General features: G+C 37.0%; 1 protein-coding gene across 3 annotated transcripts in view; it reads right to left on the bottom strand.

The window, feature by feature from the left end:
* Window positions 1-6,306: 6,306 nt before the first annotated feature.
* LOC105477318 (neuropeptide FF receptor 2) overlaps window positions 6,307-18,183 on the bottom strand; it is a 98,625-nt gene continuing 86,748 nt past the window's right edge. For all 3 annotated transcript variants that reach the window (XM_011733780.2, XM_011733779.2, XM_011733781.2), the window contains 2 exons: window positions 16,195-16,294; window positions 6,307-7,386 (listed from right to left, as the gene is read on the bottom strand). In XM_011733780.2, coding sequence (XP_011732082.2) covers window positions 6,552-7,386; window positions 16,195-16,294 — 935 coding nt within the window. In that variant the 3' untranslated portion in view covers window positions 6,307-6,551. The remainder of the gene's footprint in view (window positions 7,387-16,194; window positions 16,295-18,183) is intronic.

Raw genomic sequence — 18,183 nt, 5'->3', positions numbered from 1 at the left:
TAAAGAAATTGAATCATTAATAAAAATTCTACTAATCAAAAATAGCTATTTCTGAAAAGTTTCTTTTGTCAAATACAGTAACATACTTATAAATGCCAGGGATTTCGACATAGATATCTTGAAAGGGAGGCAACTATTATTTTACCTACCACAGAAAGCAAATGTCCTGTGATTTACCAGCTGTCTTTGAAGATTGGCATACATTTGGCTAACTGTATATAAGCAGCAATGACTTGTATACTTTCCAGGTTTTCTACAATTTAAAGACCCACTACCTGCTCTAGAACTCTTCCTTTCCCTCTTCATGTTCTTATACAGGGATGTGCGTATTGGTCAGTTGTGACCATGGAGACAAGAACAAAACTCTGTGGAGGAATTAATGAATTTTTCATAATTATTCAGATAATACATATTTTAGGTTTTGTTAACTAGATAGTCTCTGTGTCAATTACTCAGATCCTCTATTGTAGCACAAAAGTGGCTATAGACAATCTATAAATAAAATAGGCAGAGCTGTGTTCTAATAAGACTGTACTTGCCAAAACGTGGTGGAAGGCCAGATTTGAGGGTGGTTTGTTGATTCCTGCTCTCTAGCAATCAGAAGGAAGGAATCTGGGTTTCTAAATAAAGTTTGTGCAAAACTAGACCACTCCCATCAGGTATAACTTTATGAGTGAGATATAATTATCTATCTTCTTTAAGCCACTTAAAAAAAAAAAAACTTTCAAGGCTGAGGTCTTTACCCTCATATCTATATGCATACATGTGTATACAGGCACATGTTGAATAAGGGAAAATGTGGCTATCTGCCTGCTGGTCAAAGATTAATGTCTTGAATCAGGGAATGTGTTTACAAGTTGCTAAGAAAAATAAATGGAGATGTGGGCAAAAACCACGAAGAGGGAATTGACTAAGAAGAAAATGCAAATGAATACAAGTGAAGACAAATGAATACAAATGAATCAAGTTAAATGTATATTATTTTTTAATGTTCAGTTGTGTAGCAATACCCATAAGGATACAAGTTCTTTCTTATCAATTTGGCAAAACAACTGGTTTTATGGAATGTGTAGTATTTGAGAGTAAGTGAGTGAACAAAGTTTTACAGCACTAAGTGAATGTTAAAAATCTTTTAAAGAGATATTTGACAGTCTGCATTAAAACACTAAGAAATGTACTTGCATTTTGGCCAAGGAATTGAATTTCTTGGAAATCTGTTCTAAGATGATTATAACTATGCCCAGTATTTTACAAGGTGCAAATAACTATATCATTTTATAAAATGTAAGAAATAATTTACATTTCCAGGTACAGGGAAGAAGCTTAATAAATAATGGAAGTGGAATGAAAACAAACAAAATATTCCGATGACTAATAACAACGTAAAACATGTCCTTGATACACTAAGTACATAAAAAGATAATAAAACATATGCCCCAGAATCATAGTGAAAGAAAGCATGTACCATTGCCCCCAAATGACAGCAAGAATGATTATCAGTAAGTTACAGCAGAATAAAGAATTATTTTATTTTATTTTATTTCATCTGCTTTTGTATATTATTTAATGTTTCTATTATGTTCTGAATTATTTCAATATTTAAAAATAAAATATAACTCATATTCATGAATAAACTTAGTGAAAATTAAAAACTGGTAAATATTTGTGACCAGTTAATTTGCTCAAATATTTATCATGTGTCCATTATGAGTCACGCACTCTCTTAGACACTGAATGATACAATGATAAACAAGACAAAAATCCTTGCCTTTATGAATTTTGCTTCTTGGAAGGGGATAGATATTAAACAAGTAATTCAATAAATTTTGAAGATTATTGCAGATAGTTGGAAGTGCTGTGGAGGAAATAGGCAAGGCACAGGTGGGGTTTCAGTTGAACACTGAAGGCTATGGGGGAGCCTGGCAGGAAGAACACAGGTGCAGAACACACAGACAGCAAAGGGCTTGGCCGAGGTCAGAGGAAGAGACAGATAGTCTGTGTGAATGATGAGTGCTGGGTTCAAGATGAGGTTAAGAGGTAGGCAAGGGCAGAAAAAGTAAACGTATGTAAGCCTAGGAGTTTGTTTCTTTCCTAATTTGAAAGGAAGCTATTGATGGCTTTGAAATGAGAAAGTGACATCTAACTTGTTTTTTAAAAAGATTGTGCTGCCTGTTATTGAAGGTGCTATGCCTTAAATACAGAAATGCATAGCAATGAATAAAAATACAAAATAAAACAAAAAATACACAGGGAAAATGGCCAAATAGGAAGAGGAAGAAATATAAATTAGTAAGAAACAGAGCAACGTTCAACTACACTAGTAATCAAAACAACAAATTTAAATGATTTTCACATATTAAAGTAGCAAAGTTGAAGGGAAACTTATGTGTTACGGATACTCTGAGATGATCAACCACAAAATTGGAATTTTATATTAAAAGTTTAAAAATAATTTAGGGTACATATCAAAAGTATTACAAAAATGCTCTTCCTAGTAATTTTCTTGCTAGGAATCTACTTTAGGAAATAATCACTATTGGCAAATTTTATATAAAGGGTGCTGAACTAAGTGTTAGTTGAAGTATGTGTCTTCAGTGTTTTTTTTTCTTCTTGCTAGAGGGGTTATGTGTAATTTTAATCTCTTCTTTGTACTATTCTGTGTTTCTCACAAATTCTAAAAGTAGCCCAAATGTTGTCTTACAGTCAGAAAAATGGTGATTGAAGAAGTGGTTAAGAGGTAGTCCAAACTAAGTTCATCATAACACACAGATGATATGACATAGAAGGAAAAATAACATTTTGGAATTACATGTTTCTGAGTTACAAACTTGTTTGTACCACTTTCAAGCTTCATGACTTTGGGTAAAACCAGCTTCTCTTAGACTAGGTACTCTCATCTGTAAAATGGGAATAATACATACCTTGGAGTGCTCTAGTGAGGGTTATCAAACATCTACAATATAACCTAGCATGGGCTTGAGACTATTATAACTACTACTCCTATTAATACTTTTCACTATCATCAAGACAGCAACAATCATTTAGCCTTTGCTAAGTTATAGTTTCTCTGCTTTTTATTATGCAAACTTCCCCCCATCATTTAATACTCACAGCAGACCAGGAGGAAGGAGCTATTGTTATTCCCATATTACAGATAAGAAAATTCAGGCATAGGAAATTTGTTTGTATAAAGGGCTAAACTATTAGGTAGCAAATCATGTATGACTATATAATCTAAATCTTAGTGACTATGCATGTTCAAGACATTTTAGCTTTCTTTATCTGTTATTTTATTGTTTCAATTTATAGAAAAGCTCTCCTTTGTCTGTAACAGGTGTACTAGAATCTGTATGCAAAATTCTACTTATTCAGAATTAGACATTCCTTTTAAGCAAGATGACAGATGGTTTTTGCCTGTGGCAATTATCTAGCATGTATATATCTACTGCCTATTACTGTGAGCCACACTGTAGGGGATCTAAAGATAAGTAAGGCCTAATTCATCATGCCCTTAAGAAATTTATATTCTAGTTGCAAGCACAAGACAAAGAAATTACAAGTTAGGTTGTCATATATAAGAGGTACATAGTACTTAGAAAAGAGTAACAATTTCTGCCGTAAGAATGCAGACTTTCTGAGAGAGGTGACTTTTTAACAGATCTTGGACAAAAGATAGACAGTCAAATAAGGGAGTAAAGCAGTGAATAAGTAATAAATGACAAAAAACATAACAATCTAGGCTGACCATTTCTGACTTGAGTTTTGAAAACAGTTTGTGTCAGAGAGATATAACCAGGAGATGAGGGCAAGGCCATGATGGGCTTTTAAAATGCACATCTTTTAAGAGTCAGAGAGCCTGTTATAAAAAAAAAAAGAGAGCTATTATAAAAAATATAATAGACTCCCAGAGATGTACTTATATTTGTCAAATTATTTATTAATGAAAGAAAGCAAAGTAGTCCTCTAATTCAGGAAGATACCTTTGCCAACTATAGAAATAATTAAAAGATGCAAGACTGAATGTCGGGATAAGATGCAGTAAGGAGAGTTTTGTCACCATTAGGGAAGATGAAACAGGGAATAGAAGGTGATAAAAGAAGGTAGATGAATGGGAGGACATGCAAGTTAGTGAAAATGAGTTTCAAGTGCTGATAGAATGCGTATCCATATGAGGAGGCCCATAAGAAAGTGATAGTCTATATGAAAATAATCTTCTCTGTCTGAGTACACTAACTGTAAGTAGTATTTCAGTAAATCAAGATAAAAGAATATATGGTCAAATTCTATACCTACAACTTTTAAGAGTTGCCCTTCATAATTGCAGGAAATAACACTTGTATATTCAAATAACACATAGCTCAATTCAAATAGAAACTCAACAATTGGTTAGGTATGGTGGCTCACACCTGTAATCCCAGCACTTTCAGAGGCCGAGGCAGGCAGATCACGAGGTCACCTGGCTAACACGGTGAAACCCTGTCAATACAAAAAGTTAGCCGGGCGTGGTGGCAGGCGCTGTGGCAGGTGCCTGTAGTCCCAGCTACTCGCGGGGCTGAGGCAGGAGAATGGTGTGAACCTGGGAGGCAGAGCTTTCAGTGAGCTGAAATCATGCCTCTGCACTCCAGCCTGGGTGACAAAGTGAAACTCCATCTCAAAAAAAGAAAAAAAAAATGCAAAAATTATCCAGGCACAGTGGTGTGCACCTGTAATCCCAGCTACTGGGGAGGCTGAGGCAGGAGAATTCCTTAAACCTGGGAGGCAGAGATTGCATTGATCCAAGATCACAGCACTGCACTCCAGCCTGGGCAACAGAGAGAGACTTCAAAAAAAAAAAAAAAAAAAAAAAGCAAAACCAAAAACAAACAAACAAAAAACTCTACAATTATTTCTCAAAAGAGTAGAATGTGGAAAAGTTTTATTCCATTTAGTGTTGCTATAACGGAATTCTGAGGCTTTGTAATTTACAAAGAAAAGAGGTTTATTTGGCTCACAACTGTGGTGACTGGAAAGTTTAAGACCATGGCACTGGCATCTGCTTGGCTTCTGGTGAGGGCCATGTTCTGTGTTACAACATGGCAGAGAAGCAGAAAAGTGAGCAGGCATGTCCAAACAGACACAAAACATGAGAAGGACCTTGCTTTACAACAACCCACTTTTGCCATAATGAATCCAGTTTCACAAGAGCGAGAACTCACTCCTGTGAAATGACATTAATCTATTAATGGGGTAGTGCCCCCATGATCTGATCACTGCCCTCTAGATTCCAGCTCCCCACACTGCCACATTGGGAATCAAATTTTACCATGAGTTTTGGTGGAGACGAACCACATCCAAACCACAGCAAATGCTTTTAGTTTGAACCACAAAAATGACTGAAAAAAAGTATAATAGCTTCACTTCTAGTAGTTTATTTTTATTTGCCAAACTGTTTATTTTGTTATAATGTCCAATTTTCTAGAGATTTACCTCACCCTAGAATAAAAGCTAACCGTGACAACCATTATCATTACATGATTTTAACATAGCTGAATTCAGGGGTTGTCAATTCTCTTTTAAACAATAATACTAATTTACTAAACCCAGGGTGCTGGATTTAAATGTGCTCAGTAGAAGATTTGAAATAATTGTTCTTGCTCTCTATGTGAGAGTTTTATGATAATTGTTAAACATCTATGATTAAATACTTCAAAGAAAGGTGCTGTTTTTCTGCTAACTGCTGCATTATTAAAGGGTTTGCTTCTTTACATCAGAGATTCTGTTAGAGAAAGGGGTCAAGTTGGGGTCCTCAATCAGCTCTGTAACAAATGTGTGTTCAACTAGGGCACAAACTTCACTTATGAAAATATGAAAAAGCCAACAAAAATTCCTTTGTATTCTTTTTAAAAAATCAACTTTCAAATATAAAGAAACGTGTCCCTTTATTTGCTACTACAGTTCCGACACACAGGAAGTGAGGGCCGCTGTGACATAATTACCCATGGACCTATAATATCTTGCCTTTGTAGACTAACCCAAATTAAGTAATGGAAATGAGAAAAAACAACAGCAGAGAATTTCATGTGATTGAATGTATTTCTTAGAAAACTAAGTACAGTTTATAAACATAAGCAGAGAAATAGTCTTGTAGTCCAAAATTTTAAATCCAAAACCAAAGGAGAAATTGGTAAAATATAGTTTCATGCAAAGCACTCACTGTTCATCATCATCATGTTGGGAAAATACATACAAGCACGTGTGCGCATGCGCGGGCTTGATTTGGCGCATACACAAAGGGTTAAGTTGGGAAAGATGAGGCTTTGTAAACTGTTCTCTAGAAATATATTTATTCATGCAAACATGTATAAGTCACTCTGTATTTTTATACAACATAAGATTGTTTATGATCTTATGACCATTTTTGTTTTTTTAAATTTTTTTTTTGCCAGAGAGGGCTTTCAGTAAATGTTTTGTTTAGAACATTCTTTGAAAAAATTGAAGTGCAAAGCCACAAAAAACAATGGTATTTAAATTTCTAATGCATAGTAGAGTTAGGACTATCACACTAGCTCTTTTTAAATCTCACTGCTGTTAGTGGCTTCTTTTAATTCTTCCATCACTAATTCCTGTTGGGGTTTTTCAGCACTTTTCCTATAAAGCAAGTTTTCCCCATGTGGGTTTTGAAATGTAGATTCCTGGACAAGCTGATTAGATGTGTTTATGAGCATGTGGCTTTTAGCTTTTAGGGCATAGGCTTCCATAGGCTTTGCTCTTTTTTGGCAGAGCCGGAGCTGGAAAGTTTCTTGGAAACCACGGTGGAAATTCTCGTTGAAGAAACCATAAATGATGGGGTTGACACTGCTGTTGCCAAATGCCAGCCAGTGTGCAAAAGGGTAGATGTAGATGTTGATGATCTGCAGTTCATTTGGAGAAAGGTCAGCATAGTCTGAGAGCATCATTAGAGTCCACAGGGGAAGCCAGGAGAGAATAAAAAGCAGGGCCACAATCAGGAGCATCTTAATGACCTTCTGCTTCTTCTTGGACACCATGTGCCACTGTTCCTGGTTCTGCCTGCCTGTGTGAGGAACTGCAGCCCTGAAGAGTGACACTCCAATCCTTCCATACATGACGACGATGAGGGAGAGTGGAGCCAGGTAGATGTTGGCAAACAGCACAGTGGTGTAGATCTTCCTCATTTCCTGATTTGGCCAGTCTTCCCGGCACCAGTAGACTGGACTGGTTTCATTCTGGGAGTTGAGTCTCACTCGGTAATATTTTTCTTCTTGCACATGTAACATTACTGCAGATGGAGACATAATGGTGATGGCTAGGACCCAGATGATCATAATAATCACAAACGCTGTCTTGATAGTGAGCTTTGGTTTAAAAGGGTAGACCACACACCGGAACCTGCAATTAAGGACAAATATAAATGAGGCACTGCTTCATCGCTTCTGACCAAGTCATACACCAAATTTATTTATGTAATTACAGGCCTCTCACCCCACAGTCCCCTCAAAAATAAAGAAAGTTATCATTTGCAGTAGAAAGGCATGCATTGTCATTTTCGTAATTGATACATGAGATAAATTTTAATTCAAAATTTGGACAAATGGAGTATAGCAGACACTATTAATAACAAAAAGTAATGATGAACATGGCCTAAAACCATTTCAGACTCTGTTCCATTAATTTGCATGGACCATCTCTTTAAGCCTCCTTGCTTGAAAGATATGAAAACAGACTTGGAAAATGTAAAAATCTTACCAATAATTACATAGGATTTTAACACAAGTAGTTTGGCTTCAGAGCTCGAACTCAACCTCTACATTGTCCTCTTTAGATGGGTAGTTCTGTTAGGCTGTGGTAGACTGCTAATCTGTAGCAATCAATGAACCTTTTATCACTCAGGCACTTGTGTGGTCCCCTACACATTATTTGCATAACTTGCTTTGACCAATAGGATATTAGCAAACATGATGCAAGCAGAAGCTTTTTATACACTTGCATGTGGGGCAGGTCCTTCTAGAATGCTTCTTCTTAAAAGCCAGCCTTCAAACTCCAAGAAGTTGAATTAGATGAAAGGCATGTAGAGAAAGATTCTGGGAGATAAGAGCCTAGCCATTTTGGATGCTCCAGTGCCAGTTTAGCTCCCAGAATAATGCTGCAACATGAGTGATTCCAGTTATAACACATGAAGCAGGAGGGTGAACAAAGAGATGCCCAGTTAACCCACAAAATCATGAGATGTAATAAACCAATATTGTTTGAAGCCACTAAGTGTTTGCTGATTTGCTTTACAGCTGTAAAAATCTGAGAGTATTCATTATGATCTCTGATTATGAGCCTTCTCAACATTCTATGTCCTCTGGTGGGTACAAAAATTCAGCATCCATATGTAGAGTAAGCCTGATTCATTTTACTATGATTTTGATATTGTGGATCTTGTTGTTATTATTGAATTTCATTATGTTAATCATAAGATAATCATACTATCATGCAACTGTGTAACATTTTATATTTTTTCAAAGTACCTATTACCTATTTAATCTTCCTTGATTTTTATGACTCCATAAAACTGAAATGTTATGAAAATTGGTACATTCTACATCTGTAGATAAGAAAATATAGAGCTTTAAGTGTTTGAGCAGCAACTCCAAATTAACTTATCTTCATAGAATGACTAGTTAGCTTGGGCTTTGACTGCTCTGTTGTCATTCTTTATAACTCCTTCATGTGTAAGATCTTCTCTTTTCACCTTGAAGTGTTCTTACAGTCTTCTAATCCATGAATCCTCCCATTCACCTGCCCTGAAATTATGGGTAATTTCATAAACACAGGCCTATGTATGTTGCTCTTTTTGAATACAAATTAATAGGGTTTTGGATATTATTGTTTCATTTACTTATTAAACAAATATATAAGTACACATATTGATATATGAGAGAAATTTTAACTCAAAATTTGAATAACTGGTGTATAGCAGACATTATTAACAATAAAAGTAATGATGAACAAATATAAAAGTACATATGTATATCTGTACATATATATGTACTTATATATTTGTATTTATAACAAATGTATGTACTTATATATTTGTTTAATAAACATACACATATGAATATATATACTTATATATTTGTACACATACATATATGTGTGTTTGTATGTATCTCTTCAGGAAAGCAAAGATGAATAAGATAGAGAATAATCCCTGCTGAGAAATAATCAATGGAAATATTAAAAATATTAAAAACTATATAATAATTACTAAAATTGTGCTAAAAAGTTTGGACTTCATTTAAAAACCAGTGGGGATTCATTGAAGGATTTACACAATGAAAGACAGGATTATTTTTACAATTTAAGAAGCTTATTTGGGCTGCTGTGAGAAAAAAATAAATTAGAGTTTGGCTTCCTGAAGCCCTAAGGCCAGTTAGAAAACAATCTCAGTATTCCAAGTGACAAAGGACAGTGGCCTGGTTCACAACTAGTTAGCACTCAGAAATAATAGAATTTGGAGAGTGACAGCAAAGTTGAAGACAGAAAGAAGATTCCAGGATAAAGCTCAGGTTTTCTGTTTGAATTGAGTGAGTGATCCTGCCATTCATTGATGTGGGGAGCATGAGAAAAAGAGCTGCCTGTTATTTAGTTTGTGTATGGTGTGGGGCTTGGAATAATGAGTTCAGCTCTGGGCATGTTTAATTTAAGGTGCCTTTTGTTGAATATGCAGGTGAAGTTGTATGGTAGGTGCTTTGGAACGTAACCGTAAAATTCAGGCAAAGGATTTTAGTCCGGAGAAATCAGCTTGGGAGTTTTTTTCAGTTCGGCTTCCTGCAAAAGCTAGCCCTGAAAAGAAAAAAAAAAAAAAAAAAAAAATTTTGAGAGCAAGTGCAAGAAATAAAGATGTGGTAGTTTTAAAACATGTCCGAGTTCTTCGACATTGCTTTCAAATTCTATTCCCTTCTCCTTGGCTAAGGATTGATGACTCAATCTCATGAATAGAATGTAGCAAAAAATGATAACACATCATGATTTTTGCTGGTACTATCTTTTGAGAAACAGACCTTCAGAGCCCTAAACTAACTTATAAGAAGTCCAGGTCCCTTAAAGTAACCTTGCTGGAGAGCCCATTTGCGGAGACCAGTAGAGACAGAGCTCTCTTAGCCTCCACATATTCAAGTCTCCCTGGACTAGGTACTAACATGAGAGTGAAAGAAGATTCAGCCCTAACCTTGAAGCTGCTCCACCTGACATCAAGTAGAACAGAGACAAGCTGTACTTTCTAAATCTGTACATATCACAAATTCGTGACATAATAAATATTGCTGTCATTTTAACTCAGTAAGTGGTTTGATTTGAGGGTGATTCATTATATGTCAATAGATAACTGAAAGTATAGAGAAGTGATTCATTAATGGGAAGGTAGGTAGCAAAGGATGTGAATCAAACCATTCGTTGCAGAATTACGCAACCCAAGGGGAGAGAATGCTGAGTACACCAACTCTCATGAGATTTTAGTTGAGGGCTACTTCTAGGGGTATTAATTATCTGGCATTTTTTGTCTGTGCTGCTTAAGAACTGAGACTGCACAATTTGGACTTGAGATACAGAGATGAAGATACTGACAGTTGGATGTAAGACAGAACCCACTGAAACATTTAAAACATCTGGCAGAGCACTGAGAGTCTCTGCTACAAAAGTGTGATGGCTAATTTAATCTATTGACTTGACTGGGCCAAGGGGTGCCGAGATTGAATCTTATTTCTGGATGTGCCTATAAAACTGTTTCTGGATAAGATTAAACACTTAATCAGTGGACTCGGTAAAGTGAATTGCCCTCCCAGTATGGGTAGGCATCATCCAGTCCTTTGAGGGCCTGAATAGAACAAGAAGTGGAGGAAGGAGGAATTTGCCCCCTTTTTTTCCTGCCTCATTGCTTGAGCTAGGACATCTCATATCATCTTCTCCTGCCCACAGGATGCAATTTACACAAATGGCCACTTGCACAATTGGTTCTCCCTAGTTCTCAAGCTTTGGGACTTGCACTGAATAATACCGCAGACTTTCTGAGGTCTCCAATTTACAGGCAGCATATTCTGGGGTTTCTCAGTTTTCATAATTATGTGAGCCAATTTCTCATAATAAATCTCTCTCTTTGTGGACAAATGTACCACCTCTCCTTCCTTGTTCCAGCTGAACTGCCTCTATGCCCTTCTCTGAACAAGTGCCTTCTAGTTCAATGTCGTAAGTATATACTTGTCTTAAGGGAAGCCCTTTTCCCAGTTTCTTCTAAGGGTAAATTTCTGACTCCTCAAGGAATCAGAAGGTCTCACCTCCCTTGTGAATCCACCACTCCCTGCCCAAATAGGTAGAATTGGTTATTATCTGTTTTGCATAGCTGTCAGTCACTGGTCCCCTAATAGAATTATTTGTAAATATTTGTTAATGACTGTGTCTGCTTCACCGGATTGTAGCCTTCCTGAGGCAGCACTTCTAATTTGTTTTAGATGTTACCAACCCAGCCCAGTACCTGGCACATCATAAATGATCAACAACATGTGTGAATGAATGAATGGATGAATGATTTTCAATCTTAAAATATACATAAAATTTCAGATCTATTTCAGCACATTTGCATTTCTGCTGTTAGAAACGTCTATATTGTAGTGTAAAAAATAGGAAAATTTTACCATCTCCAATTATTTATTTTTAAAGCATGGAAAATTCAATAGTTTTATTTTCTTATTACTGAAACTTTCATAGGTGTGTTGCTTTTAAAGAGGTGATATTCTAGGCTCTGTTCCAAGATGGCCGGACATGAACAGCTCTGGTCTGCCACTCCCAGTGTGATCGACCCAGAAGATGGGATATTTCTGCATTTCCACCTGAGGCACCTGGTTCATCTCATTGGGACTGGTTGGACAGTGGGTGCAGCCCACAGAGGGTGAGCCGAAGCAGGGCAGGGCATCGCCTCAGCTGGCCGCAAGGGGTAGGGGAATTTCCCTTTCCTAGCCAAGCGAAGCCATGACAGACTGTATCTGGAAAATCGGGACACTCTTGCCCAATGACAGGATCAAATTCAAACATAACAATATTAACCTTAAATGTAAATGAGATAAATGCCCCAATTAAAAGACACAGACTGGCAAATTGAATAGAGTCAAGACCCATCACTGTGCTGTATTCAGTAGACCCATCTCACACGCAGAGACACACATAGGATCAAAAGAAATGGATGGAGAAAGATCTACCAAGCAAATGGAAAGTAAAAAAAAGCAGGGGTTGCAATCCTAGTCTCTGATAAAACAGACTTTAAACTGACAAAGATCAAAAGAGACAAAGAAGGCCATTACAAAATGGTAAAGGGATCCATTCAACAAGAAGAGATAATGATTCTAACTATATACGCACCCAATACAAGAGGACCCAGATTCATAAAGCAAGTCCGTGGAGGTCTCTTGTGGAGACCTACAAATAGACTTAGACTCCCACATAATAATAATGGGAGACTTTAACACCCCATTATCAATATTAGACAGATCAACAAGACAGAAAGTTAACAAGGATATCCAGGACTTGAACTCAGCTCTGCAGCAAGTGGAACTAATAGACATCTACAGAACTCTCCACCCCAGATCAACAGAATATACATTGTTCTCAGCACCACATCGCACTTACTCCAAAACTGACCACATAGTTGGGAGTAAAGCACTCCTCAGCAAACATAAAAGAACAGAAATCACCAAAAACTGTCACTCAGATCACAGTGCAATCAAATTAGAACTCAGGATTACAAAACTCACTCAAAACCGCACAACTATATGGAAACCAAACAACCTGCTCCTGAATGACTACTGGGTACATAACGAAATGAAGGCAGAAATATAGATGTTCTTTGAAATCAATGAGAACAAAGATACAACATACCAGAATCTTTGGAACACATTTAAAGCAGTGTGTAGAGGGAAATTTATAGCACTAAATGCCCACAAGAGAAAGCAGGAAAGATCTAAAATTGACACCCTAACATCACAATTTAAAGAAATAGAAGAGCAAGAGCAAACAAATTCAAAAGCTAGCAGAAGGCAAGAAATAACTAAGATCAGAGCAGAAATGAATGAGATAAAGACAGAAAAAACTCTGCAAAAAATTAATGAATTCAGGAGCTGTTTTTTTTTTTTAAAGATCAACAAAATTGATAGAGCACTAACAACACTAATAAAAGAGAAAAGAAAGAAGAATCAAATAGACTCAATAAAAATGATAAAGGGGCTATCACCACCAATCCCACAGAAATACAAACAACCATCAGAGAATACTATAAACACCCCTATGAAAATAAACTAGAAAATCTAGAAGAAATGGATACATTCCTGGACACATACACCCTCCCAAGACTAAACCAGGAAGAAGTTGAATCTCGGAACAGACCAATAACAAATTTTGAAATTGAGGCAGTAATTAATAGCCTAACAACCAAAAAAAGCCCAGAACCAGATGGATTCACAACCGAATTCTACCAGAGGTACAAAGAGGAGCTGGTACCATTCCTTCTGAAACTATTCCAATCAACAGAAAAAGAGGGAATCCTCTCCAACTCATTTTATGAGACCAGCATCATCCTGATACCAAAGCCTGGTAGAGACCCAACAACAAAAGAGAATTTTAGACCAGTATCCCTGATGAACATCGTTGCAAAAATTCTCAATAAAATACTGGCAAAACAAATCCAGAAGCACATTAAAAAGCTTATCCACCATGATCAAGTAGGCCTCATACCTGGGATGCAAGGCTGGTTCAACACATGCAAATCAATAAACATAATCCTTCACATAAACAGAACCAATGACAAAACCACATAATTATCTCAATAGATGCAGAAAAGTCCTGTGACAAAATTCAACAGCACTTCGTGATAAAAACTCTCAATTAACTAGGTATTGATGAAACGTATCTCAAAATAATAAGAGCTATTTATGACAAACCCACAGCCAATATCATACTGAATGGGCAAAAACTGGAGGCATTCCCTTTGAAAACTGGCACAAGTCGGGGATGCCCTCTCTCACCACTCCTATTCAACATAGTGTTGGAAGTTCTGGCCAAGGCAATCAGGCAAGAGAAAGCAATAAAGGGTATTCAATTAGGAAAGGAGGAAGTCAAATTGTTTGTGTTTGCAGACGACATGATTGTATATTTAGAAAACCCCATTGTCTCAGCCCAAAATCTTAAGCTGATAAGCAACTTCAGCAAAGTCTCAGGATACAAAATCAACCTGAAAAAAATCACAAGCATTCCTATACACCAATAACAGAGAACTCCCATTCACAATTGCTACAAAGAATAAAATACCTAGGAATCCAGCTTACAAGGGATGTGAAGGAACTCTTCAAGGAGAACTACAAACCACTGCTCAGTGAAATAAAAGAGGACACAAACAAATGGAAGAGCATTCATGCTCATGGATAGAAAGAATCAATATTGTGAAAATGGCCATACTGCCCAAGGTAATTTATAGATTCAATGCCAACCCCATAAAGCTACCATTGACTTTCTTCACAGAATTGGAAAAGTCTACTTTAAAGTTCATATGGCACCAAAAAAGAGCCTCCATTGCCAAGACAATCTTAAGCAAAATGAACAAAACTGGAGACATCATGCTTCCCGACTTCAAACTATACTACAAGGCTACAGTAACCAAAACAGCATGGTACTGATACCAAAACAGAGAGATAGAGCAATGGAACAGAACAGAGGCCTCAGAAATAACACCACACATCTACAACCATCTAATCTTTGACAAACCTGACAAAAACAAGCAAAGGGGAAAGGATTCCCTATTTAATAAGTGGTGCTGGGAAAACTGACTAGCCATATGTAGAAAGATGAAACTGGATCCCTTCCTCACCTTATACAAAAGTTAATTCAAGATGGATTAAAGACTTAAATGTTAGACCTAAAACCATAAAAACCCTACAAGAAAACCTAAGCAATACCATTCAGGACACAGGCATGGGCAAGGACTTCCTGACTAAAACACCAAAAGCAATGGCAACAAAAGCCAAAACTGACAAATGGGATCTAATTAAACTAAAGAGCTTCTGCACAGCAAAACAAACTACCATCAGAGTGAACAGGCAACCTACAGAATAGGAGAAAATTTTTACAATCTACCCATCTGACAAAGGGCTAATATCCAGAATCTACAAAGAACTTAAACAAATTTACAAGAAAAAATCAAACAACCCCATCAAAAAGTAGGCAAAGGATATGAAGAAACACTTCTAGAAAGAAGACATTTATGCAGCCAACAGACATATTAAAAAATGCTTATTATCACTGGTCATCAGAGAAATGCAAATCAAAAGCACAATGAGATACCATCTCACACCAGTTAGAATGGCCATCATTAAAAAGTCAGGAAACAACAAATGCTGGAGAGGGTGTGGAGAAATAGGAACACTTTTACACTGTTGGTGGGAGTGTAAATTAGTTCAACCATTGTGGAAGACAGTGTGGTTATTCCTCCAGGTTCTAGAACTGGAAATACCATTTGACCCAGCAATTCCATTACTGGGCATATACCCAAAGGATTATAAATCATGCTGCTATAAAGACACATGCACACGTATGTTTATTGTGGCACTATTCACAATAGCAAAGACGTGGAACCAACCCAAATGTCCTTCAATGACAGACAGGATTAAGAAAATGTGGCACATATACACCATGGAATACTATGCAGCCATAAAAAAGGATGTCTTCATGTCCTTTGCAGGGACATGGATGCAGCTAGAAACCATCATTCTGAGCAAACTATCACAAGGACAGAAAACCAAACATCGCATGTTCTCACTCATATGTGGGAATTGAACAATGAGAACACCTGGACATAGGGTGGGGAATATCACACACTGGGGCCTGTCATTGGGTGGGGGGTAGGGGCAGCGATAATGTTAAGAGAAATACGTAATGTAAATGACAAGTTGATGGGTGCAGCACACCAACACGGCACGTGCATACCTATGGAACAAACCTGCACATTGTGCACATGTACCCTAGGACTTAAAGCATAATAATTTTTAAAAAGAGATTGATTTTTTAAACACAATTTGAAAAGATATGTCCGAATTTAGTAGGTTATATATTTTTCGGGTAAGCTAGTTGCAGACATGCCCATTTTTCTGGATTCAGAGTTTGGTGTAGACTTACCTATCTACAGCAATTGCAACTAATGTAAAGACTGAAGCTGCAACAGATATTCCCTGGACCAGTCCACTGATCTTGCACATCGTGTTTCCAAATGGCCATCCTGAAAGGAAAATGAAATAGTCTTTCAAAAGGTCATATTTTCACAATCTCACTGAAAATAAAAATAGAAAGGCATGGAAACAAGACTCACGCAACTGTTTTCGGCATGATAGGAAGAGAACAATCAATGTTTCTCAGTATTTTCCCTAATCTCTCCAGAGCTCTGTTTTTCAGTACACTAACAATAACGTCAAAACTTAATAGTAGTTACCACATTCCAGGCACTGTAAGTGGTCTCTGTCTATCGACATATCTAACCCTCACAACAAGCTTTTGAAGGCTTTGTTATTTTCATCACAATGTAGATGAGGTAACAAATAAACAAATATTACATACTTTGCCACAGCTAGTTAGGAGCATTTTAAAGATTTGAACCTGGGCAGTAAGACTCCAGAGTCTAAACCATTGACTCTGATGCAGCAATGCCCTTTAAATGAATAAACAGAATGCCGATTTTCTAGTTTGGAAAGGCACCCCATAAATTATGAGGAATCAGGAGTTACATACAGAATAAACTGTATTTATTAATATAGAATGAAATGAGACAATTTACCCCAGAGACACATCCAGAATAAAGAGCACTTTGCATGAACAAAAGTATTACTTTCCTACTAAACCTTAGCTACTGTATAGTTTATAAAAGAAATTAATAAAATTATTGTAGTAGTTTGATATTCTAAACACCCATCTGCTATTACTTGAAAAGGAACAATATTCTTCTCCTAGCAAATATTCTCATTTCTCAAAGGATGAAAATTATGCATTTCTCAGAGTTTTAAAATTTATTTTTTTAAATTTTCTGCAATTTATTTTCCGAAACAAAATATTCTTACCCATAAAGTATTTTTAAATAACCTAAATAATTCAAGTATATCTTTTTTTTTTTTTTTTTTTTTTTTTTTTTTTTTTTTTTGAGACGGAGTCTTGCTTTGTCGCCCAGGCTGGAGCGCAGTGACCAGATCTCGGCTCACTGCAAGCTCCGCCTCCCGGGTTCCCGCCATTCTCCTGCCTCAGCCTCCCGAGTAGCTGGGACTACAGGCGCCCGCCACCTCGCCCGGCTAGTTTTTTGTATTTTTTAGTAGAGACGGGGTTTCACCGTGTTAGCCAGGATGGTCTCGATCTCCTGACCTCGTGATCCACCCGTCTCGGCCTCCCAAAGTGCTGGGATTACAGGCTTGAGCCACCGCGCCCGGCCAAGTATATCTTTTAAAAGTCACCTATTCAGATCATATTAAAATAAACGCTTGAGTGACTCTAGTGAGTGGCAACCAAAAGAGAATATGTCTCTTTCAGTTCTCAAATGTGTTAGCGTATAGTAGTACCATTTGTCAACAAAAATGCACAAAAGTGTGTGTAGCCATTGGTCGGACATGGAATATTAAGGATATATTTTACCTTATCTCCCTCCCTCAATTCCACTGAAATGATAGGTGTAGGATAAAAAAGCATAAATCCTTAGAAATTAAAGTGCCAGATACTACTAAATGGGAGGTTGAGAAAACAACATGATTGGTGGAAATTATGTATAAATCCAATTAGATGCCACTGGTTTTTCCCCCATGTTGGTAGAAGAATGGAGGTTTACTCTCTGAGGAGGCAGAACCATAAGTACTCTAAACCCCGAGTTGCCAGGTGCGGGGTAATGAGTGCCACTGTGATGCAGAAGGATTAAGCGAAAGTATACCGCGGCACTGCATGGCAATGTGGAATGTAACAGCCAGCCCTACATTCCTATGGCAGTACGTTAGAAAATCTCCTTCTGGAAAAAGTGGCCTGTTCAATAATACTGATACATAGATTTTGACAATTGTGAATTTCCCAATGAATAGTCCAGACTAATGAAGTGGACAGTGGTCCTAACCTTAACCTCCAGGCATGCAGAACTTCCAG

The sequence above is a fragment of the Macaca nemestrina genome, chromosome 3 (genome assembly GCF_043159975.1).
Source record: "Macaca nemestrina isolate mMacNem1 chromosome 3, mMacNem.hap1, whole genome shotgun sequence".
Lineage (NCBI taxonomy): Eukaryota > Metazoa > Chordata > Mammalia > Primates > Cercopithecidae > Macaca > Macaca nemestrina.
The sequence above is the reverse complement of the archived record's forward strand: the minus strand, read 5'-3'. Positions and strand labels throughout refer to the sequence as shown.